We start from the raw sequence: 25,108 nt of genomic DNA, 5'->3' as shown, positions 1-25,108 counted from the left end.
GTAACTACTTTCCCAAGACAGATATTAATCTATTTTTATTAATATATACAGAAATGGGATACATTTCTTGTAATGTATTCATACAAAAGAATATCTGGTTTTATAAATTTAAATTGAGATTTGTTACTATTCATAAGTCTCTAAATCATGTTGAATGAAAATAGTATTACAAAAATATGTGTGTAACGTTTTTGTTAAGCACAAAATCTAAAATGTTCGCACATACTATTTACCAATATCTACATGAGTGAAAATTAAAATATGCATAAGAATATACAGAGTACTTTGGTTACTTTGAGTTGGGGGAGGACAGTGATGGTGCTTTAACATATTGGTAGTTTTAACACATTATTTCCTTTTTTAAAAACAAATCTTAGGTAAAGACAGCATGATATTTTAACTTGCTCATAGCTGTGTCATCATTTATTATGAGAATGTATTTGTTTATCATGTTGAGAATGGATTTCTCAACAGAGTATAGACATAAAATTATGACTGCCCATACAGTAAAGAAATACATTTTCAGCCCTTTGTGAATTTCAAGGCTTAAAATATTGGGGATTCATTAATAGAATTATAGAAGATAAAAGCTAGAAAGGGGCCTTTAGAAGTGAGCTGGCCCAGTATTTTTACCTTTTTGCTCACTGCTATATCCCTAGCACCTGGAACCATGCCTGGCACATAGTAGGTGCTTGGTAAATGTCTGTTGAGTGAATAAGTGATATTGAGGATATAGTGTGATTTGTAGAAGAGTTCTTGGTCTAAATGAAAGGATGTGGTCTTAAGACCTATATTCACTTCTTATCTTTTAGATATGGGTAAATGTCACCTTACCAAAGGCAAACAGGCTCTAGAGATTCGAAGTAGCTTATCTGAAAAGAGAGCACTCACTGACCCAATACAGGGAACAGCACATTCTGCAGAATCTCTGGTGCGGAATCTCCAGTGGGCCAAGGCACATGGTACAGTAAAGTCTATTTTCTATGAGCTGTTTCTATAATATGTTTATATAAAATTGTAAAGTGTTTTTCCTTCTGAACATACAGCTTTCCTCCGAATTTTGTAAGGAAAATATTTTAGCCTAGTGAGTAAACCCAAGACTAAGCAAAGGTTTCAGTTATAGATATTACACTGATTTATTTGATGTTGGAAATATTAAATTAACCCATTATTTTCACCTTTGATAAAATTTAAATGATCATTCTTAAATTCTATCTTTAAAACTATTTTCAATTTGTCTAATATACAATCCCTTAGATTCTCCTGTATTGTGAGATGTTGAAATGTGCCATTTCAAAAATCAGACAGTCCCCTACCTGATAAACATGTTTTCTGTAAAATGGGGACAAGAAGTAGTGCTTACTTGATAGGGTTGTTGATACTGAATGAAATCACATGTAAAGACACAAACGTGATGGTCAGCAAATACTGAATGCTTATAAATATTACTGAGCATAACTGAGCATTGTCTCCTGGACGTTTGAATCCATGGGTGGGTGAGCAAGAGAAAGAAGGTGAGGCAGAAATCATCTGCAACTTAATCACCTCTGGTAATTCTATGTGATTTAGTGAAAAAGTAAGTTTAAAGTATTGGCTGAAATAATAGTTGGTTGAATCGTCTATGAATCCCAAATATCTATGCTGTGGATACATTATTAAGTGATAACTGAAAATTAATTGTATTTGTTGAACTCCTATATAATGTCTTATTTTTCGTAACAGTCTGTTCTCTAAGATATATTTTTGGTAAATTAACACATTGAAGCACATTAAATAAAACTATTTTCATGAAGAGTAAGGAAACAGTGAAAATATATCTACAATTGTATGTATACTTTTGATTACCACTATAAAAACTATGTATGCAGAGGGACAAGAGCTGTAAGAAAATAGAAAACAAAAGATACTTGCTTGACCAGTAGAATATTGCACCCTTTTTTTAAAGTGTGTGTGTGTGTGTGTGTGTGTCTTTAAACAATGTTACTTATATAACATTTTTAGGCAGCAGAAATAGCTCTAATTGTATTTTGCCTCATGAAGAATATTTGTTTGCCACTTAACATCAGAAAACTTACGAAGCATTCTTTAAATATTTATAAATTGTTTTTTCAGAACTTCCAGAGAGTATGTGTCTTAAGTTTCAATGTGGTGTTCAGATCCAATTAGGATTTGCAGCTGAGTTCTCCAACGTCATGATAATCTATACGAGTATAGTCCACAAACCACCTGACATATCAATGTGCGACGCCTATGTTACCGATTTTCCACTTGTAAGTCCTTTTCTTCTATTTAAAATATCATGATATATCCTCACTTACTAACAACTAAGTTTCTGAAAATTTAAAAGTTGATAAGTGTAAAGGCAATATATATATACATATATTTACACTTATAAAAATATTTGCATTTCAGTCATGATAGTCGTAGTATTTAAAAACTAATTTTGCCAAAATACCTTAAATTTGTTAAGTTTAGGAATGTCTGAAGTTCACCCAGAAAAGAAGGCTTTAATTTCCTTTACCCTAAATAGGATATCAAATGTGAAGGAATAAAATGTGCTATACATATGTCCAGAATAACTTCCTTTTAAAAACGTTTCCAAAAACGTTTCCAGAAAAAGTTACTACAACAGTGTAAGTCGTATTTGTCAAGCTATAGTAGTATATTGGAAGAATAGAAACCTAGTTCTTTCCAGAACATGTATTTCGTATTGGCCTACGGAAGCCACTAAACAATATCCCTCCTTCCTACGTAGTTGTAGTAAATGGAGGCGTAAGCACGGAGTAAGGCAAACAATCCAAAACATCTTTGCTTCTCCTTCATGGAGGACATTTGCTCAGTGTGACCCCCAGAATTAGACGGGTCTGTGCACCAGTCCCGGCAGCTCTGGACCCGGGTTGGCCCCCGGGCACTGGGCAGGCGGAGCCTGAGGGCTGCTCTCTATAGAGTCACAGAGTAGATCCCCTGCTCTCGACAGCCGTTGCCTCTAAAAGAAAAAAGGGAAAAGCTGCCTTTGGCATGTCTACTTATTCCTTTTAAACATACAAATCACATAAATCCCCCTGCACCTTCCCAAAAGTGATGTATGTGGAAGGAGAGAATCCAGGAATCTAACACTAGTGGGGCTCGAACTTAAAAGGAAACTTGAGGACACTTAGTAGTGTTTGTAGGAATAGTTTGAAAGTAACTGTCCTTTCAGAGCTAACTTAAGTGTATCGGTGAGGAATTTAGAATTGACTCTAGAATGTTATATTTTCATTGTATCTCTAGCCCTAGGTAAGGGATTATCTACTCTGACCACAGTTCATCAGAGAGCAGTACCTGTTAAGATGTTTTATGGTCAGATGATGTTGTGACTTCCATTGATTTCATTAATAACATTTGCTGATTTTCACAGGACCTAGATATTGACCCAAAAGATGCAAATAAAGGGACGCCCGAAGAAACTGGGAGCTATTTAGTATCAAAGGATCTCCCCAAGCATTGCCTCTATACTAGACTCAGCTCACTGCAAAAATTAAAGGTTATTACTTTTCCTGTCTATAACTACTAAGGGAAAACTTTATGAAAGTGAAAATGCATTTTTGCCTGTGAACCTTGGATTGGTCCATAGATGTGCTGCTGCTTGGCGTATTAAGTTGAAGTAGAGCGAACAGCTGGCTGTGCAGCAAGTCTCAGTGACCTTTTGCATGTTGTATCCTGTCCCTGATAATGGCCTGAGGATTGGTGTGTGAGAATGCAAGTAATTGCCCTCCACAGAGACAAAAAGCATAGTCTACTTGTAAATATCTTAGCATTTTCAGTTAAGCATTTCCTATTTCTGACTTTCTAGAAAACTTAACAAATTAGAATTGGAATTTATTTTGATCTCTTTTCATCTCTCGTTGACCTTAAGTCAGAAACTACATGGTACATGGTCTATAGGGTTGAACTTTCTAACAGAACCAAATTCTTGCCAAACTGAGTTTTTATTTATAGCCAAAACCTGGGGAATGAAGTGAGCACTGTTGACGAGGACAGTCATAAACCTGCCGTTGCCCCGTCCGTGGCTAATCTACTTCCACTCTCCTTGTATCTTTGAACTTCTGTCCATTATCTGATTCAATTATACTTCTCCACCTATGGTTGTGATTATTCTGTAGTATTTTTAAAACAGCTAAACAAAATTTTGACCTAGATGTAAAGCCAGTTATTGTTTCATTAAAAGATTATTCCCCATCTCCAGTCATAGGGAAATATCGTTTCCCAAGCCCCACTGCTTGGAAAATACCTTTTCCCTGTTCATCAGGAATACAATACCAGATCTCTATGATTTTGACTATACTAATTCAAAGCATTGAATGAGGGAAAAGGAAGCTAATTCTAGCCGGCCTTTCTTAGTATAGGGAAGGTGTAAAGGATACCTTGAGGGTCTGGAACCTGGGAAACAGGAGTGAGACTGGGTTTTTGTTGTTGTTTGGTTTTGTCTGTATGTTGTGTGAATGAGAGTCTAAGATTGAATATACTTTCAGGGTTGATGAAGATAACAAACCTTTTCTTTTCCTTTTCAGGAACATCTAGTCTTCACAGTGTGTTTATCATATCAGTACTCAGGATTGGAAGATACTGTAGAGGAAAAGCAGGAAGTGAATGTCGGAAAACCTCTCATTGCTAAACTAGACATTCACCGAGGCTCCGGACGGAAGACTTGCTTCCAAACTTGTGTTATGTGTAACAGCCCTTACCAGAGCTCAACAGCTGTGTCCGTGGGAGCTGGCCATTATCGTTCATCCCAAGACTCATTCTGTGGTGTTTACCATTCACATCTTAGTAACTCAAGTAATGTGATGCCGTCAGATAGTTGTCGTTGCAGCCGGACTGCAGATGCGTTTATTTCAAGTCATCATACCCACCATTATTCATGTCAGTTTGGCAGAAGCAATGTGCCAGTAGAGACAACTGATGAAATACCATTCGCTTTCTCTGATGGGCTCAGAATTTCTGAAAAGTGACCTTTTTGTTTTTGAAAGTGATCATAATTAATAGATGTCTCATCCAACAGTACTTAACATAAAGTCAGGTATTGGGGAAAAGCAAATATATATACATGTGGAAAGAAAAAATTAGTAACAGCTGTTTCATGGCAAACTCAGGACTTTGAGATGCTGGAATTATATTATTTAACTACGGACTTCCTAAGATTCTGTGAATTGGTTGATTTGTTCTGTAAGTATGAAGTACGGATGTGTATATGTTTATGTGTATATAACAAAAGTGTTTTCATTTTGACCACTCTGAAGTCAGAACAGTGGGAATGGCATTACTGTAGAATAAGTCGTTGTATTTTTAGAGCCAGAAAATGTACCTTGGTGGTCATCAGGCTTAACCTAATTTTATCAGTGGGAGAAACAGATTGAGGCATCTTGTTTAAGTTAGAGCTGAGACCTCCAGGCTTCTATTCCAGTGTTTATTCCACTACATACTGCCTTCCTGACAGGTTCTGAGACAGGCAGTATTTTGGTAGATAGATTTAAAGATATATAAATATGGATATCTGTATATAATCTAGAAATGTATGGACTTTAGTTTGTGATTATAGGACTTTGCTGCAAGTGCCAGTTAAGAGGTTTGTATGTAAATCTTATGTATAACAGGCTGAAATTTCTTAAGGTCATGAAAGCACGTGAGAAGTGACAAGATGTTTGTCTATGTTAAAGCCCTAGACAGCAGGATAATTTTGCTACTGGATGACCTTGGTGGCTGTTTACCTGAATCTTACAGATATTGGACATGTCTTCCTTAATAAGGTGTATTTTCTCATTTTATTGGCCTTAGGAGACAGTCACCTTTGGTTCTACCTAAAAGCAAATTTAAAAAGCAGCTGGCAATAAAAAGCTTGAATTAGTAATTTTAAAACATCCCACAAAGAAAATCCCAGGCCCAGATGTCTTCACTGCTGTATTCTACCAGACATTTTTTAAAGAAGTAGCACCAATCCTTTGCAACCTTTTTCCAAAAATAGGAGAACACTTCCCAACTCAATCTTTTGAGGCCAGTATTACCCTAATACAAAACCAAAGACATTGCAAGAAAACTACAGAGCAATATCTATTATGACTATAGACACAAAAAATCATCAACAAAATACTAGCAAAATATAAAAAGGGTCATACACCATGACCAAGTGAAATTTATCCCAGGAATGCAAGGTTGGTTTAACATCCAAAATTAAACATAATGTGTAAATTATCTTGTTATTCACAATAGTTATATTCTATAATGTCACTATGAATACTGAATTAGCGAATACAGAGCCATTGCTCCTAGGGGAAATGTGTGTGTTTTACACATATACGTATCTCAAATAGACTGTAACCTTAAATCCTAAAATCAGCTTATCCTGGTAGAGTCTGTTTATTTTATAAGAGACAAAATGAGGTTCAGAAGTATTAAGTGACTTGCCTGAGGCCACCCAACTAATGGGCCAGACTTGGGATTCAGACACATCCAACTGGCCCCAGAGCCAGAGCTTCTTGCACTATACTGCCTTTCCCCATGCCTTCTCCATCCTCTGGTCATCTCTGCAGGAGAGCTGAAACAAGAAGGCAAAGCAGTGCCTTGTTTGACCTCAGCTGAGACCATGCACCTCAAGGAACTCAGTTTTTTTCACCCGTCTGCACATGTCCGTGAATGGTCATAAAAGTGCTGCAAGTATTGACGTTAGGGTTATAAAAAATTTTAAATAAGTAAATTGGCAAATTTACAAACACAGAATCATGAATGAGGATCATGTTCCTAAAGATCAAAATTACCACATTGTCTTGTCTTAATGTATACAGAAAAAGCACTTGATAAAATTCAGCACCCTTTCATAATAAAAATACTCAAGAAACTAGAAATAAAAGGGGAACGTCCTCAGGATGATCAAGGGCATCTACCAAAAATACACACCTACTTAAACATCATACTTAATGGCGACAGACTGAATACTGACTGCTTTCCCCCTAAGATCAGAAATAAGACAAGGATTTTCATTCTCACCACTTCTATTCAACACTGTACTTGAGGCACTAGCCAGGGCGATTAGGCAAGAAAAAGAAAGGGCAACCATATTGGAAAAGAAGTAAGACTATATGTATTCAGAGATGACATGATCTTGTTGTATATAGAAAATTATAAGGAATTCATTTCAAAACTAATGAGTTCAACAGGTTGCAGGATAGATACAAAGATCACCATACAAAAATCAGTTTTATTTCTATACTAGCAATGGACATTCTAAAATTGAGATTTTTTTTTTACTCCTGTTTATAATAGCATTAGATGAATAAAACAAAACTACAGAACATTGTTGAAAGAAAGAAGATGTAAATAAATGGAAAGACATCTTTGTTGGTGGATTGGAAGACTTAACACTGTTTAGATGGCAGTGCTCCCCAAATTGGTCTACAGATTCAATGCAATTCCCATCAAAATTCCAGCTGGCTTTTTTACAGAAATTGATAAGCTGATAAAATTCACATGGAAATGCAAGAAACCCACAATACCCAAAACAATCTTGAAAGAGAACAAAGTGGGAAGATTCACACTTAACCAATTTTAAAACTTATTACAAAGCTATAGTAATCAAAACAGGATAGACATTACAAAGGAATATAAAATATAACAGTCCAGAAATAAACCCATACATTTTATGATCAATTGATATTTGGTAAGGGTGCCAATACCATTCAATGAGGAAGAGTAGTCTTTTCAACAAATGATCCAAGGACAACTGGATAGCCACATGCTATCTAGTGGCTATCCCTGGATAGCCACTTATGGTATAAGGAAGGCTATCCCTTCCTTATACCATACACAAATTTTAACTCAAAATGGATCATACACCTAAATAAGAGCTAAAACTATAAAACTCTTACAGGAAAACACAGAAGTAAATCTTTGTGACCTTGGGCTAACCAACAGCTTAGATACAGCACCAAAAGTACAAACAAGGGGAAAAAAATAAATTGGACTTAATCAAAATGAACTTTTGTGCTTTAAAGGACACCATCAAGAAAGTAAAAAGACAACCCACAGAATGAGAGAAAATTTTTGAAAATCACATCTGATAAGGGGTTTGTATCTGGGATATATAAAGAACTCATAACTCATAATAATGAGCCTTTTATATGCTAGTGCTTAATTATGGTTTCTGTGGAGCAGTAACCAATGGACTTTCTGTGATGATGGAAATCTTGTATATCTTCACTCTCCAATATGATAACTTCTGGTCCCATGTGGTCACTGAGGAGTTGCAATACAGCTGGTGTGAGGAACTTTTTTTTAATTTTGGTTTTAATTTAAATAGCTACATATAGCTAGGGGCTTCCATATTCAACTGCGCAGCTGTAGAGAATGGGGCTAGAAGTTAGGTAGGGTAAAGGGACTTTTTGCCTTTCACCTTATATTTTTCTGTACATTTGAATTTTTAAACCAAGCATGTATTTATAATTTTAAAACATTAAAAAAATAAGAATGGTGCAGATTTTTCATCTTTTCCATCAGCCATGCTTTTATTTTACTCGAATCTCACACACCAGTTGCTTTGTAATATTAGCATAGGATTTTTTTTTATATACATCAGTGGAATTTAGGAAAGGTAACCTATCCATACCAATGACAAAGTGAGGAAGAGATTAGGATAGTAAAGGCTCACTAAATCCAAAGCTAATACTTGATTCTAGAGAAGGTATTTTCTGGAAAGTAACTTTAAAAATTATAAAAATTATAAGTTACATGTTTTCTAATAAAAGAAAAATCAAACCTCAACACATGGGATCATTTGAATGTAAAACATTAAAGTGTTGTTCTTCCAGAGGTGAACAGGTAAATAGAGGTATAGCCTTAGGAAAGAAAGTCTTTAAAGAATACTGAAAAGGGGCATTTAGACCTTTTGTTTTCCCTTGATCTCCAAATCTAACTTGCACGTGAAGCAACAATGAAGTGGTCTCAGTAATCACAATTTTTTTCAACTCGTCAAACTCAAGAAATTCAATTATGTATCCATAGCTCAGATAACTGAGATATTGACACATAGATCTGCACCATTTCAGTGTCAGGATGAGATCTGATTTTTTTTTTTTTAAGGCCCAATAAATTTTAAGTTGTTTCCTGTTGTTTAAACGTTCCCCTGGTATTTGTATGCTGTTGCTTTCAACTACCAACTGTTGCCAAAAACTCAGGATTTACACATTACTTTCATGTATTTCAACCTGTTTTTCTAGCTTAACATTGTGAATTTTATCCAGGCCCAACCACAATAAGTTTTCAATACTTGCCCTTGAATTATATGACATATTTCTCATATTGATAAGCTGTAAGAAAAATACACCCAGAAATAATGTTTGTATAAACGTAATTTTTTTTTTTCTGTTTGACAGCATTAAAAACATTTCAGCAGACACAAAGTTTGGCTTTCCTAAAGTCTGAGTCCGCTCCAAGTGGTGTGACTTAGAGTGTGTTATTTATCTTGTGTATGCTTTTTCTATTTCTTTATCTGTAAAATAGGGACGATGATATAATATCATAGGGTTTATAACACTTTACAGGGTTGGCAATACTCCAGAAATTCCCGTAAAGGGCCAGCCTTTTTAAAAGGATCATCATTCTCCATCTGGCATTCTCAAAATCGTACCAGTCCCTACACGGGGCGTAGTATCTGTTATTAAGGTACTTCCTACAATGCACTTTTCATAGTATTGGCAATGCATATTGGCTTCTAAAGTAAGTTGCAATTGAATTTTGTTCACTCCAAATTCACTTTGCAAAAAGTATGGAAATTGAACGTCCCCAGCCGTTAATGTTACATAAAGTACTTTACACGCAAAAACAATTTGATTAGCAGTGTTTCTAATTGGTGGGATTATTTGTCTCTGCTTACCTGTATTTTCCAGTTCTTATACAGAGAACAAGTATAGTTTTAAAATATATTGTTTAATATTCTGAGCATCAATAAATGTTTTTGATCACAATTTTTCATAAATGCAATCAAGTTTAAAAATGCAAAGGGTCTCATATGGGTTTTTTTTGTAAATTTATTTATTTAGTTTTCGCTGCATTGGGTCTTCATTGCTGCACACGGGCTTTCTCTAATTGTGGCGAGCAGAGGCTACTCCTTGTTGTGGTGCGCGCGTGGGCTTCTCATTGCGGTGGCTTCTCTTGTTGCGGAGCAGAGGCTCTAAGTGCTCGGGCTTCAGTAATTGTGGCACACGGGCTCAGAAGTTGTGGCTCGTGGGTCTAGAGCGCAGGCTCAGTAGTTGTGGCACATGGGCTTAGTTGCTGTGCAGCATGTGGAATCTTCCCGGACCAGGGCTCGAAACTGTGTCCCCTACATTGGCAGGCAGATTCTTAACCACTGTGACACCAGGGAAGTTCTCTCATGTGGTTTTTGATGTCATAACTCATACATAGGTGCTTTTTTAAATTTTAAAATTGAGATGTTCCCAAACGCAAGAGAAAAGTTGCAAAACTAATACAAAGAATTCCCATATTCCCATCACCCTGATTCTCTAAATACTAACATCTTCCCATATCGTATCATTTTGTCTCAAATGTATATGTTTGTATGTATATTTATATACATATATGTATGACATTTTTTCCTGAGCTGTTCGGAAGTAACCCTTTAGCCCCTAAGCAAATACTTAGGTGTGTATTGCCTAAAAACAAAAACATACTTGGTAACACACTGTCAAGATGACACTTAGGATTCCAGAACCTCCCTCTGCTGTGGCCTGACCGCCAGGAACCGAGGGCTTATCTTGTTTGTCTCCCTTCCCTCAGGGATCACCATCCTGTGCTCCTGGTCCAGTATCTAAAGACTATTGTTTCTTGTATTTTGTCTGCTATTCTGGTTGTTTAAGATGGGACAGTACCTCCAGCCTTATCATTCCATCATGGCTAAGTGAACATTCGCAAATAATTTTTAAAACTAATCACATATTCAAAAATACTTTTGGATGAGTTTGCATATATTGCAAGAAACTATTACCAAACCAGGGTTCGTTGCTCAAAGCACAGCAAGTCAACCCTGAAACACCAAGGTCTGCAGCAGAGAAAGGGTTTCTTTGCAAGGCAGCCAAGCAAGGAGACGAGAGAACTAATCTCAAATCTGCCTCCTGGAAGGCAAGGGGCTTTTATGGGATAAAACTGAGGGAGAGTGGGGAAAGGTGATCTGAGACAAGAGAACAGTGAGGTAGTCGTCATTCTGTGCAGGTGCAACTAGGCTTCTTCACAGGAAGAGTGTTGAGAAAATGGTAGCACCAGCACCATCAGAGGGTAGAGTTCTCGGCTCTCTGATGTCAAAAGGTCACCAAGAGGACATTCACACACGCCCAGCTGGAGGGTCAGTGGCCCTAACCAGTCTTAAGCGGCTCGAGAGAGTACAGTTCCAGGAGGGCACAGTTACGCAGCCGGCAGCAACAGTTACCTGATTAGATTCAGAGACAGCTTCTTCAACAGGAGAATCAAAGTTCCCTGGACAGTGAGATCCATGAGTGGAGGACAGGGTTAGTCTTACTCATCGTGGTGCAAGGCACATAGTAGGTGCTCAAAAATAGGTCAAAGGAGTGGACATCCAACCAGTCTGTTCTTGGTCCCGTGTCCCTTTGCCGACAGAAGCAGGGAGGGTTCGTCCATCCCTTCAGAGTCTGGTTCTCGTCTAATTCTATCAAGACATTGATCTTCTGCCCGCTAACCTGCCCGAGGGTCCTGTGCTTTGGTTAATATGTACTTGCCACTAAACTAACTCTTCTTCACCGCTAATGACTTGGTGCTGTGTTGGCCTCAATCTTTAAAATCTTCCATTGAAATGGAAGCCACCTTGGTCTCTTTTGAGAAGAAGTGTCTCTTGTTTTATCTATGAGCAAATGAGGTTCCCAATACAAACCCCAAAGAAGACATCAGCATGGTTGTAACATGGGCAACAGGCACTGAAGATGGGGGAACCGGGTTGTGAATTTACAACATGCAACCAAAGTGTTAAGTTTAAACACCTGTACTTTAAAGATGAAGGCAGTCAGAGGCAAGGTGGGACTGGGGAGGGGCAGGTGCAGATTAGAAATTCAGGAACCTCTTTTGATGGAGCCGTCAGAAATCAACTTTCCCCTTGTAGCTAGAAAAAGAATGATTCACAAAGAAGCTTCTGGAGGGCTTACCTGGTGGCGCAGTGGTTGAGAGTCCGCCTCCCAATGCAGGGGACACGGGTTCGTGCCCCGGTCCGGGATGATCCCACATGTCGCGGAGCGGCTGGGCCCGTGAACCATGGCCGCCGAGCCTGCGCGTCCGGAGCCTGTGCTCTGCAACGGGAGAGGCCACAACAGTGAGAGGCCCGCGTAACGGGGGGGGAAAAAAAAAAAAAAAAGCTTCTGGAAAGCTGAAGTTATTGGGGGAAAGACTTTAAAAACAAGAAAGAAAATGTCTAGGACTCAATACAGTGATTTGGAGCTAGAAAGCAAAAATATACTGAGCTGGTATTTGTACTTGTGGCGAAGATTCACACATAGGACTTCTTGCATACGTGAGCAAACGCATTCCCTTTATGCTTTTTCTCTGGCACTGATGTCTTCCTCATAAGCCCCCAGTCATGTAGCGGTTTGGGGGATGAGTGGAGAACAGTTCTCTCTCACTAAGCTGCCTCTGGTAGGTGGGTGGGGACTGGCTAGGCCCCGTGTCCCAGAAGGGAAGCGGGGAAACAGCTCCCGTCCTCACGGTTTCCCTCGGTTTGTTCTAACCCAACCCCGAGGTTAGGGGAACTCGAGTTGGGATTACGTGCCCCCATGAGCCCCGACTCCGTCAGCCGTTTTGTCCCAGCATCTGAGGGCCGGGTCCCCTCGTCCGCACCCTCACACACTCCCGATTTCCGACTGTGCAGGTAAGACTCTGTTCTAAGAAAAAGGAACTTAGAAAACTCAGTAAAGCCTGACTTTAAAGATTACTGCCCTGCTTAAATGAAAATAAAGCCAAACACCTGTTTTTTATGTTTGCTTTCCTCCGTACAACTCTAATCACCATCCCCATCTCATCCCTAAGGCACCCCCTCCCCCCAGGCCCAAGATGCTTTGGAAGAAAATTGAGGCAGAAGTGGAGAGACAAGAATTTTTTCTGGTAATTCCCTGTACCCACCGTTGGCAACTAAGGCTTCTTCCTAGGACTTCGGAAATAAATTACTACAAACTGGTTAACTTAAAACAACACATTCTCAGTTCTGGAAGCCAAAAGTCTGAAATCAGGGTGTCCCCAGGGCCACACCCCATTTTGGGGCTCTAGGAAATAATCTTTCCTTATCTTTTGACCTCAACTACCAACATCTGCAAGGACCTTAGTTCCTCTCACGTTCTGAGGTTCCAGGTGCATATGAACTTGGGGGATGCTTTTCAATCCACTACAGCAACCCACTTTTCCCCAGGCTCCCCCTCTGGCCCTCCTTCCCCGCAGCCTGCTATCAACGGAGGGTAAAACTCAGTACAACGGGGAGTCTGTCCCTTGCCACTGCTCCGCTTTTGCTACTGAACCAAATTCCCTTGCCCAAAGCCCAAGCAGCCATAAACACCCAGACCCCAGTTTGTGGAAGTCTCTCCGTGACGCAGCCTAGCGACCAGACCGCAGAACAAGCCTCAGAGCTGCCTCGCCGGAGGCCAGAGGCTCAGGGTATTTATGAGATTGAAGCAGGACGGTCTCAGGCATGGGGAGGGTGGGGAAGGGTGATTGGAAATAAGAAAAAGGTGAGGCAGTTGCTCTCTCCACGTTCAAAAATGGAGGCTCTTCGCACGATCTGAGGGTGGAGTTTTCGGCCCTCTGACGTCAAAAGGTCACTGAGCGGACACTCGCGCATGCCCAGTTGGAGGGTGGATGGTCCTAACCAGTCTCAACCAGCTCAGCTCCAACTAGACACAGCTGACTCCAAGTTCCTGGAGAACATCTTATTGTTTACGCTACGTGCTGTTTGGAGGACATACAAGTTCTTGTAGCAAGCACTAAAGCAAGCTTGATAGTGAAGAAAGGTTCCAAGTGTAATGGATCTAACTAATGATTACCCTCAGTTTCAAAATTCACACCTTTCTGAGCAAACTATTTCCCTTCCTATTCACTATCCCACCCCAAAACTGACTTTTTAAAAGGCAATTTGCATCTACTATTTTAGTAGCATCAATATTATTGAATGAAGACATGGGAGCATAAATATTTATGCAAAGGAAGGAAAAAGTCTTTGGAGTGGGATGTGCCACTTTCTGTGTGCTGGGTACAAATGTTTTACACACAGCATCTCATTTAACTCTCAACATCTTTGCAATTTATAGATGAGGAAACAAATTGTTAGGCTGACCCAAGATCTCTCAATTCACCTGGAGAGCCCAACTGGCAAGTGGCAAGGGCAGGTTGACTCAGACCCAGAACACAGCCCATTGTTTTCTCCACTATGCTGCTGCTTATTACCCAGTAATGAAGAGATACACAATCCTTGTTGAATAATAAATGCGGAATCAATGCAAAAGTGGGCTAACGTTAAATGACATTAAATGTTCACATTTGATGGAGTATTAAATATCGTGTCAAAGATACAAATCTTTGTTTGAATGAAGCTTGCAAGAAACCATCCTACTTGGAAAACAGAAGGAATGGCATCTTGAATCTTATAAACTTGATCTTGGTGTCTTTCTAACACAGCAGAGAAAGAGCCAAGTATGATTTTTGATGACATGTGTGTTAACAGAGTGGCTTAATATTTCACTCTTCTAAGAACATGAAAAGTAATTTCTAAATATTGACACATTATTCTTAAAAGAGAAGGTAATTTACCATCTCTGTGTGAAAGTCACAGGTCACACTCCAAAACTTTCCTAAGAAGTTGACCTAAATTCAGAAATGTTGCTGTTTTATGCTCAATAAAGTCTGACAGGGAAAGGTGTTAAAAAGAATATTTGTTTAAAGTATTTTCATTAGCTTTAGTTTTACCACATTCGACTTTGTGTAGAATGGTCATTTTTCTATTATGAAGATTTAGTGCCTTCCCCAAAGACCAATCATTTTTATAATATACATCTTCTACGAACACCTATCCCCTTTGCTGCCACGCTTGGGTTCCAACATCACTCTCTGACCTCAGGATCCTCTGTCCTGTGCTCAGCTTGGGTAAGTGGCTTTGTCTCCCTTCCCAACGACCTGCCATAATGGTGGACGTCACATCTGAGTCCATTGCCTTTCAAACTATTCAGAGTAGCTTCTCTCTGGAAGGGTGGGATTGGGGCTCCCCACCTCTGTTTCATCTGGAGCAGCTCTGCTTTTATCTATTTTACATGCTGCCTTTCCAGGTAAGCTTTGGTTTGCATAAAAAGTTTCTCAGCCAGAAACAATGGATCTAGTCTCTGCTCACTAGATCCCACCATTGCTGAGGGATCCTCCCCTCACACACAGCTAGGTGACCCCGCCCCCATAAGTTAGGTGACCTGAGGCAGACTACAGAGCTGAGAAAGAAGGGGAAGAAGAAAATCCCATTGAGCTGCAAGGGCTTCCAGCCTCCCCGTCAAGGGGAGGAGGTCAGTGGGCAGTCAGTCTGAGCCGCAGATGACAAGTACAGGCCAGAGGAGCAGGTATTGACCGGGAGTTGTGGCAAACAGCACAAAACTTGGCCCTGAAATCAACTTTGTCATTCAAGATGTGGCTTCCTGGTAGGTGTTATTAACAAGGCAAGACACCATCTGATAACCTTCCCACTGGAATCAGTTATTGCTAACTAGGTATTAAGTTTCTTAATACCGGATTTTATACTTTGGAGTCACCTGACCTTGTTGTGATCCCAGGAACCATACGGTTTCGGAGCATGCAGTGGCATTCCCACCAGCAGGGCAAAGTGTGCTTGTTGGGGGAGGCCAGGTGGGCGACACGCCAGTGTCAGCCCGCCTGTACGCACCCTGCCTGGAAGCACACCTGTGTAGAAAGGACAAAGCATTTTGTAAGCATGATAGGAACCAGGGGAGGCGCTGTAAAGAATCCAGTGGTTAAGGACGCCAAGCTGAGCTGACCCAAACACCCATCTCATTAGCCAACCTTGCCAATGAGCCTGGATGCTTCAAGAGTCCATGTCCCAGGGCTTCCCTGGTGGCGCAGTGGTTGAGAGTCCACCTGCCGATGAAGGGGACACGGGTTTGTGCCCTGGTCCGGGACTATCCCACGTGCCGCAGAGCGGCTGGGCCTGTGAGCCATGGCCGCTGAGCCTGCGTGTCCGGAGCCTGTGCTCCGCCACGGGAGAGGCCACAACAGTGAGAGTCCCTGTCCGCAGTACCTGCGTCTGCTACCAACGCCCCTTTCTGACAGAGGATCTTCTTCAGCGGTAGGAACACCCAGTCAGCTTGAGACTCACCTTGCTGGTCTGGGAGCCATTCTAGCCACACCCACTGACCTCACACATCTCAGGTCTGACCCATGAAGTGTCAATATCTTGGTGCGACTCTCAGGACTACCTTTTCCCTCATTTTCATGCCCTGGACCCTTGTTGGCAGATGTGACCAACATGGGTGACCAAGGCACATGTCGGAGCTGGCCAGCAGAGAGGGCCAGTGGCTGCAGAAACTGTAGTAAGATAGCACTGATTTGTCCATAGACTGAAAAGAATGTCACCAAGTAATACAGTGAGGAAGGGGAAGGAGGCTGACCAGTCCCCACTGGTGAGCAACGAGGGAAGGGAGGTCTGTTTCCGGCAGGGCCACAGGGGCAGCTGGCTTCCAAAAAGCCTCTTTAAAGGGACACGATTAGGGTCGGCCCACACTGCGTGGGAGCTCTCTGACCAGATGCCTTAGGCCTGGGGTCACCAGAGCCCCGCTCCCTAGATCTATCCCCAGAAATGCAATCTAAGTGAGGATGGCAGGGCTGTGAGGGACAGAAGGGACATTGCAGGACCTACTCCTCCAAGCTTCACATCTGGTCCAAAGAGTATGCAAACGTGCCCAAGGTCAATGCTGCTGCCTGAGTCTGCGGAAGCTATGGTGCCCGGGGCACTTAAGTGGGAAGACTGGGGGTCTCCAGAATCCCCTTTAGGAATTGGTTATACGCCTTGCCATCGTGGATGACCAGCCGAGAGCCAGAGTAGAAGCGGGAGGACCCCTGCTGCTCCAGCACTGCCCGAGCTCAGCCAGCTTCCTAAGCAAAGGGCCCCCGGGCGCACAGCGCAGGTGCCGCCTGCTGTGGAAGAACCAGAAAGGCACCTCCTTGAAGCTCTGCACCCACAGCTTCTGCCTGTGGTACTTGTTCATGAACACGAGCTGCCGTGGCCCGCCAGGTACACCTGCACACCACCCTGATGCAAGCCGATGAGCGCAGGTGTGCTCTGCTGGCAACCGTGGATCTGGGTGGCTGCCTTCTGCCCTGAAGTATCATCTCCACGCTGGCACAGACGCATCTTGAAACCCAGGATACCAGGCACCTCATAGGGGGAAGGCAGTTCCGCAGGAGGACAAATGAGTACTGGATCCCACGTTTTGCATCCTCTGTCACTCTCTGTAACTGACGCTGGTGACATGTCATGTTCCAGGGTTACAGTGTTTAAGCTGGGAAGCCAGAGGCAGTCCCACTTTTCTCTACACTGTAGTACAAAACTTCAGATTTCCTTAGCCACTCAGATTCTTCTAACTGCAGGAGTCTTCCTGGTAGAAACGTGATCCTACCAAGAAGAGGCAGCATAAAACTAAGAGGCCGGGGATTAAAAGGGCAGCTCCCCTGGGTCTGAAGCCCAGCTCTGCAGCTCACCTCTTTTTTTTTTTTTTTAAAGATTTTTTTTTGATGTGGACCATTTTTAAAGTCTTTACTGAATTTGTTACAATATTGCTTCTGTATTTTGTTGTTGTTTTTCTTGTTTTGTTTTTTCTGCGATACGCGGGCCTCTCACTGTTGTGGCCTCTCCTGTTGCAGGGCACAGGCTCCGGACGCGCAGGCTCAGCGACCATGGCTCACGGGCCCAGCCGTTCCGCGGCATGTGGGATCTTCCCGGACCAGTGCACGAACCCATGTCCCCTGCATCGGCAGGCGGACTCTCAACCACTGTGCCACCAGGGAAGCCCTCCTTAACTCTTAAGTGCTCAAATCCCAACTCTTTATACCTGAAACTGTCGTTGTCAAAGTTACCAATGGTTTCTATTTGGTCAAATTCAATGAATAATTGCGTGTTGTCAGCCCTGAAGACGCCCCCTAAGTAGGTCCTCTTCATCCTACCGCCCCCTTGGTTATGTTCCTCGCACTTTCTTCAGTTTGTAAATGTAGAATTGTCAACCTACTTTTTGTCTTTTTCTTCTAGACCCTAAGCTTTGAGGGCAGGGACTGTGTGTGCCCGACCCCTGACACAGTGCCTGGCACACAGAGGGCACTTAGTGGATGCGTACTGAGTGAATACGTGAATGAATACGCAAGAGAATTCAAAATCGTTCTTTTTAAATAAAGCTGGTGAAAACAGAGTTCCTGAACCAGAGAAACACTCCACTTCAAATACTTCTTCCAAATGGCACAATTTCAAAATACCAAGTTGTAGGTGGAATCTCTGATGTCCACTATCTCTGTTAAGAAATCTGCTGCCAGGACTTCCCTGGTGGTCCAGTGGCTAAGACTCCACGCTCCCAATGCAGGGGGCCCAGGTTTGATCCCTGGTCAGGGAACTAGATCCCACATACTGCAACTAAGACTTCGCATGCCACAACTAAAGATCCCACATGCCGCAACAAAGATCCCGCGTGCCACAACCAAGACCCAACGCAGCCAAATAAATAAATATTTTTAAATATATATATATATATTTTTTATATATCTAAGGTTGCTGGATAATTTGCTCAGATGAATATTCAGGCAATCAGATAGATAATAGGAGTTGGAGTCAAAGGGACAACTTTGCCAAGATTTTCAACAAATAATAATAACCAACACCATTCCCTGGCAGTCCAATGGTTAAGATTTCGCCTTCCAATACAGGAGGTGCGGGTTCAATCCCTGGTCAGGGAGCTAAGATCCCACATGCCTCACAAACAAACAAACAAACAAACAAACCGGGGGCTTCCCTGGTGGTGCAGTGGTTAAGAATCTGCCTGCCAATACAGTGGGCACCGGTTTGAGCCCTGGTCCGGGAAGATCCCACATGCCATGGAGCAACTAAGCCCGTGTGCCACAACTACTGAGACTGCGCTCTAGAGCCCGTAACAGCTACTGAGCCCACGAGCCACAACTACTGAAGCCCATGCGCCTAGAGCCCTGTGCTCCGCAACAAGAGAAGCCACCGCAATGAGAAGCCCGTGCACCGCAATGAAGAGCAGCCCCTGCTCACCGAGACTAGAGAAAGCCCGTGCACAACAACAGAGACCCAACGCAGCCAAAAATAAATAAATAAATTCATAATAAAAAAAAACATAAAACAGAAGCAATATTGTAACAAATTCAATAAAGACTTTAAAAATGGTCCACATCAAAAAAACATCTTTAAGAAAACAATAAGCAACACGTATAAGGTGCCTACTATGTGCTTTACACGGATTCTATCATTCACCTTAACGACAGCCCTACGAAGCGTACTATTACTATTATCGTCCCCATTTTATAGAGGAGGAAGTTGAGGCAGAGCGGTAACGCGCCCAAGGTCAGCTAGCAAATAGTGCAGCTGGTCTAGGAATCCGGGCTGTTTGGCAGCAGAGACTATGCTGCCTCTTGTTTGAATGAAAAGAAGATGCTTCCAGAGGAGGTAATGTTGGTGTGAAACCCGGAAAGGAAGGGCAGGGTCCAGATCGTGATGCGCGTTGTATTTCACGCTGTTTTGTAATCACCCTCTCGGCAGACTTTGAAGGAGGTCAGACAAGGGCGTGACAGCATCACCTTAACAACATTATGGAAATTCAGTCTGGCTGCAGGGTCAGGCGGGAATGGCCTAGGGCAGGCAAGCTTTTCAGAGACTCTTGCAACAAGGGGGGACTGGGCAGCGCATCTAGAACTCTGTTTTGGAAAGGAAATGGGGGAACAGCAATGACAAAGACGAGCCCAGGACAGGGCACACCCTAGAGGAGCAAGCAGGGCGAGGCGCACCCCTCAGGGGGTTAGGAGCCAGAGCCCGCCCCCGGGGGGCTGCGGGGAGAGCTGAAGCTCACCTGGCCCGGAGGGGAGAGCGCCCAGTCGTGCTCGCCTGGAGCTGGCTTGCTGGTGGTGATGCACCCTCACAGCGGGCTCGGTGAGAAACTGGGGCCCTGGGGAAATTCGAGGCCCCCGTTTCAGTACTGCAGGTCCGCACGGGCCTCCTGGGCCTCCTGGGCCTGCCTGGCTCTCTGGGCCAGGCCTTGCCTTGTGTTTCCTTTTCTCGAGTCCTGGTGGTCATGAGCTGGGATTCCCAGCAGAGGGCAGTAGAGGCTCATTTGTCCTTGGCTCTGGGTCTGGGTTTTTTTTACAGCCCGGGAGCTTGCACACCCTCCGGGCCTCCCCCTCCAACCCAGGGCACAGAGAAGGCCGGGAGCCTCGGAAAAGGCTGCCTGAGCAGCCAAGCCACGATGAGGCCTTGTAAGTAGCCACTGCCTCCTCCTCTCCTGACCTCTCACCCCATGACCCTGGTGCCCAAAAGCCCAGAGAAACGGTAAGAAGCACTGCTCCTGGGTGGGGCCTCGGACACCGACCGGGCCTCCTCTCAGGGAGGCACCTGCTTTGAGGAACAGTCAACAAGGGCCCCTCTGGGGATGGGTCAGGGCACAGGAGCCACAGGACTTAAGAGTCCCAGCTGCCCTCTGAGTCCTACCCACACAGCGAGAGAAAACGCCAGGATTGCAGAAGACGCCCCAGAAGCCGCCACCCTGGACTTGAGCCTCACGGAACTGGGTGTCAGATCATGAACGAAGGCCCTCAGATCCCTCCCAGTCCAGTCTGTTCTTTTCTTTAAATTACTTGTAACTGTGGTCAAACATCCCTAAACCTAAAATTTACCATCTTAACCATTTTAAGTGTACAGTTCAGAACTGTTAAGGGCAAGCATCTTGTTCCCACTCTAGATTTCAATCGTGATTTTCCATATATAGAACCCGAGGCACAAATACAGTGAACCTCAAAGAAAAGGCAGGGACCTGGAGAATGATTTTGCTGAGAAAAATACAGAAGGAATTCCAAGGTGGGCCTGAGAGGTTTCTCAGGCTATTAGGCACCCACAAAGTTTCCAGACCCCTCTGCCCCGAGGGGCTGGGTGCAGGTATCCTGTCCATCTCAATCATATCTGCCCCCAGGCCTTCCCCAGACATCGGCGGGACAGAATCTGCAGCCCATCTGGAAGCGGTAGAGAGCACCCGCAAAGGGATCCCTGCCCACGTTCAGAAACAGGACCGAAGGTTATTCAAAATCCTCTCAAACATCACTTTGAAAATAATCTGTACAGCATGTAAATGGAATGTCAGTGTCATTTTAAGCAATTAAATACCTTCAGGTGTTTGGCCTTTGATAAGCTACAAAGCTGAGCAAAACAGAACTTGAACCCCTAATAATAATAACGGCTGGTATTTAAACAGCTCCTAGGAGCCTGGCACGATGCCAACTACTTTCCTCATTCAGGCTTTTGCAATGGAGGTGCTGTTTGTTGTGCCCATTTTACAGAGGAGGAAACTGAAGCCCCCCAGAGCTAGCTGACTTGCTCAAGGTCACAGAGGAAGGAAATGGTGGAGCCTGGATTTGGACCCTGCAGACTAGCTCCAGGTCGTGGCCTAATGACCATGCCCTTGCCTGACATGCTGGGGCCGAGGTGCAGTGACAGACTGTGGGAGTTCCCAGCCCCAGGAAAGCCAGGAGTGGGTGGAAGGGTGAGTTCCCCATCTTTGAACAACGTCAGAGTCACCAGTCCTGATGAGCTAGAATTGCCCTAAATCTTTCCATTTTAATTGGTGACTTTTCACGTAAAAGCTTTAACGGGGGCATTCACAGACATGCTCATGAGCCACACCCCCTCTTTCCACCACACGCCCTCAGTTCTGGTCTTAGTGCAAAAAGAAACAACAAATGTCACCAAAGTACCTGAGAACGTCCGGGATGTTTGAACACTTCAGCAGGAAAACCTTCCTCGGCCCATCCCTTCTTCCCCTTCATCCTTGGCTTTGCTGCCGGCTCTGTAAGAGATTTGAACCTGAGAGCACCTGGCCAGGAAGTTGCGTTATCCCTTGATCTGAAAGAGCCGAAAGAAAAAGTAGAACAAAAAATATCGAATGGTTTTCTATTTGCCCGTACTTGGTTTTTTGGAATGTATTTTCGCTCTTATATCTCGAGCTAGTGGTAGGTGGGGGAAAAAAGGTTTGAGAATAATATTCCCGTGCACCAGGCAGCTGAGCACACCGTGAGTTTAATTAACCTCTCCTTCCTTTGGCTCCGCATCTGACCTTCCCTCTCAACCTGTACCCACTTCATTGTCATGGGGAGAGGGTGTGGGGAGGGACCCAGCAGCTACTCTAATTGGTGAGAACCTACGTCTATTTATTATCACCTAGCTGCACTCACAGAACAAAAAAAATACAGCCTTCGGTGCCCAGCGTTGATTGATCTGTAGCGGAGGCATTTATGAACACACTCTTTCCATTTTCCCTGTGTTATCTGTTCATTATCTTTTGTAATGGAGGCCTGCTTTCACGTGTAGGTACAAGTAGGTGATGGTTGAATGCACTTTGGGATGTAAGTATTTCAACAGACACTGGGTACTAAAAAAACATAATCCTAAACGATAAGAGCCCTGCCTGCTGTCTTCTGTGGGCTGTGTCTGCAACCGATCTTTTCAATATTTGTCGTTTCGTTCTTCCACGTACCGTCAGTGCTCCTTCTGCCAAATGCAGCTGCATTCGGTGGCTTTTAGAATTTTTGCAGTCCCTCTTCCCAATCAGTGGTGCATGCGTCTATTAACTCTCTCCCACGCTTCCTCAGCCATCCTTCAAATGAAACGAGCACCCTCTCTCCTGCTCCAGGTCCCCTCTGAGTCTCTTGCCAGGAAGTGCCTCCAGGGAGGTACTTCGTCGCAGGAATTATCAGCTAAAACGAACTATTTCTGGCTTTATCAGCAGAGAGAATAGGATGAGAATCCTACTGCGGGAGGGGAGATTTCTTTTGGGATTTTCTCTCCCCGTCCTGTTGGACCAACTTAAACATCATTTCTGTTTCTTTAAACCAGGGTTTCTCAGTCATGGCACGATTGAAACTTGGGGCTAGATAATTCTTTGTGGTCGGGAGCTGTGAACTGTGGATTATTTAGCAGCATCCCTGACCGCAGCCCCCTAGATGCCAGTAGACCACCCTCCAGTTACCTCCACAGTGGTGACAACCAGACATTGCCAAACGTCCTCTGGGGGCGAAATTGCCCCCTCCCCAATTGAGAATCACTGATCTAGTGGTTAGAAGCTGAAGACACCGTGACACATCCTACAACACACAGGACAGCCCTCCAACAAAGAATTATCTGGCTCCAGATGTTAACAGCGCTGAGGCTGAGAAACCCTCAAACTGCCCTGATTGATCCAGCGTTAGTCAAGTCTGCCATGTTTTGCCACTTAACCAATTCCTATCTGATACATGGCTCATTAAGATTGTTCTCCCTGGTACAATCAAAGGATTGAAAGAGCTCTGTAAACAGTACAAGCTTGGAAGAGGGAAAGTGTGCTTATCCTAAACTTGGGGCTATCCAAAACTTTGTAGATGGGGCTAACCCCTTGGAAGGGAAAGGACAGCAGGAATCGAGGCTCGAGAGGATTGGCCGGCAGGGCTGGGGGAGTGATGGTCATTGTAACCTCAGCAGTGACACAAGAGACTGTGGTTTGTGGAGAGCCTCCCACTGGGGACTCCAAAGCCTCAATACTGAGAGAGAAAGGCGGCAGTCAGTCTGCTGTGCTCAGGGCTGTGTGTTCAGCTGTGGTGCAGGGAGGGTCAGAGGCGCCTGCGTACTCTGGAGCCAGATCAAGTCCTAGAAGCTCCCACAAGATCTGACAACAGGACAGAAGACTTGTGCCCATCTGGGAGGTTCTGGGCCACATGGATGCCAACTCATTGTCTTACTCTTTGGGCAAGGTGTGGCGCCACTCCTTTTGAATGGCGCTGACTGGGGGATTTCTTGAAGGTGTTCTGAAACCAGCTTTCTCCACTGACAATTTTTTTTTTTTTTTTTTGCGGTACGCGGGCCTCTCACTGCTGTGGCCTCTCCCGTTGCGGAGCACAGGCTCTGGACGCGCAGGCTCAGCGGCCATGGCTCACGGGCCCAGCTGCTCCGCGGCATGTGGGATCTTCCCGGACCGGGGCACGAACCCGTGTCCCCTGCATCGGCAGGCGGACTATCAACCACTGCGCCACCAGGGAAGCCCTCCACTGAGAATTCTTACCTTGAACCTGGTTCCCTTGCAAAGCAGAAGGAAATTTGATATGTGGATCCCATCAAGACTCCTCCTACTAATCCAATGCCAGGAACAGTCTCGCCAGAGACAGTCCAAAAGGACTCAATGTGCTTTGGTTATAAAATCTCTTTTCCATTCTCCACAACTGCTGTGACCAAGGGCATCTCCCTATCAACCTGTGGGGCCTGCTTGGTGGGTGGCTAGACTTTAAAGGACTTTCTCTGCTTTCCAGAGGAAGAAATTTGTACAGCTCTAGGGTCTCACCACCCCTAGCTCAGGAGACTCCCAGGTGTGACCTCCCTTGCCCCCAAGGTGGGGGACATGTGGAGAAGCACACTTCCCATCTGCATATTTCAGAACCGCAATGGACAACTCATGGGTGAAACAGTCCACGGCCCTTGGAAGTTGATGTTATGGGAAGATTTCTATATTATAGAAGTTCCTCTTCAAAATATTATTCAGTCTCTCTGCCCTGATTTCCCAGCATGGGAGGCAGAATAACGGCCCCCAAAAATACCCACATCTTAATCCCCAGGACCTGGGAATGCTACCCTACATGGCAAGAGGGATTTTGCAGAAGTGATTAACAATCTTGAGATGGAGAGATTATCCTGCATTACGTGGGTGAGCCAACGTCATCACAAGGATTCTTATAACAGGAACATAGGGAGAGCTAGAGACAAAAGGAAAAGGCCATGTGATGATGGAGCAGACACTGACAGATGCTCTTTGAAGGTGGA

The 25,108-nt window shown here is 43.7% G+C and overlaps 1 protein-coding gene across 1 annotated transcript in view; it reads left to right on the top strand.

Annotated features, from left to right (window-relative positions):
• Window positions 1–4,991, top strand: part of MALT1 (MALT1 paracaspase) — a 54,870-nt gene extending 49,879 nt beyond the window's left edge. Inside the window, exons 14-17 of the mRNA XM_065889982.1 lie at window positions 813–962; window positions 2,113–2,270; window positions 3,398–3,523; window positions 4,551–4,991. Coding sequence (XP_065746054.1) covers window positions 813–962; window positions 2,113–2,270; window positions 3,398–3,523; window positions 4,551–4,991 — 875 coding nt within the window. The remainder of the gene's footprint in view (window positions 1–812; window positions 963–2,112; window positions 2,271–3,397; window positions 3,524–4,550) is intronic.
• The last annotated feature ends 20,117 nt before the right edge of the window (window positions 4,992–25,108 follow it).

The sequence above is a fragment of the Phocoena phocoena genome, chromosome 13 (assembly GCF_963924675.1).
Source record: "Phocoena phocoena chromosome 13, mPhoPho1.1, whole genome shotgun sequence".
Taxonomy (NCBI): domain Eukaryota; kingdom Metazoa; phylum Chordata; class Mammalia; order Artiodactyla; family Phocoenidae; genus Phocoena; species Phocoena phocoena.
The sequence above is the reverse complement of the archived record's forward strand: the minus strand, read 5'-3'. Positions and strand labels throughout refer to the sequence as shown.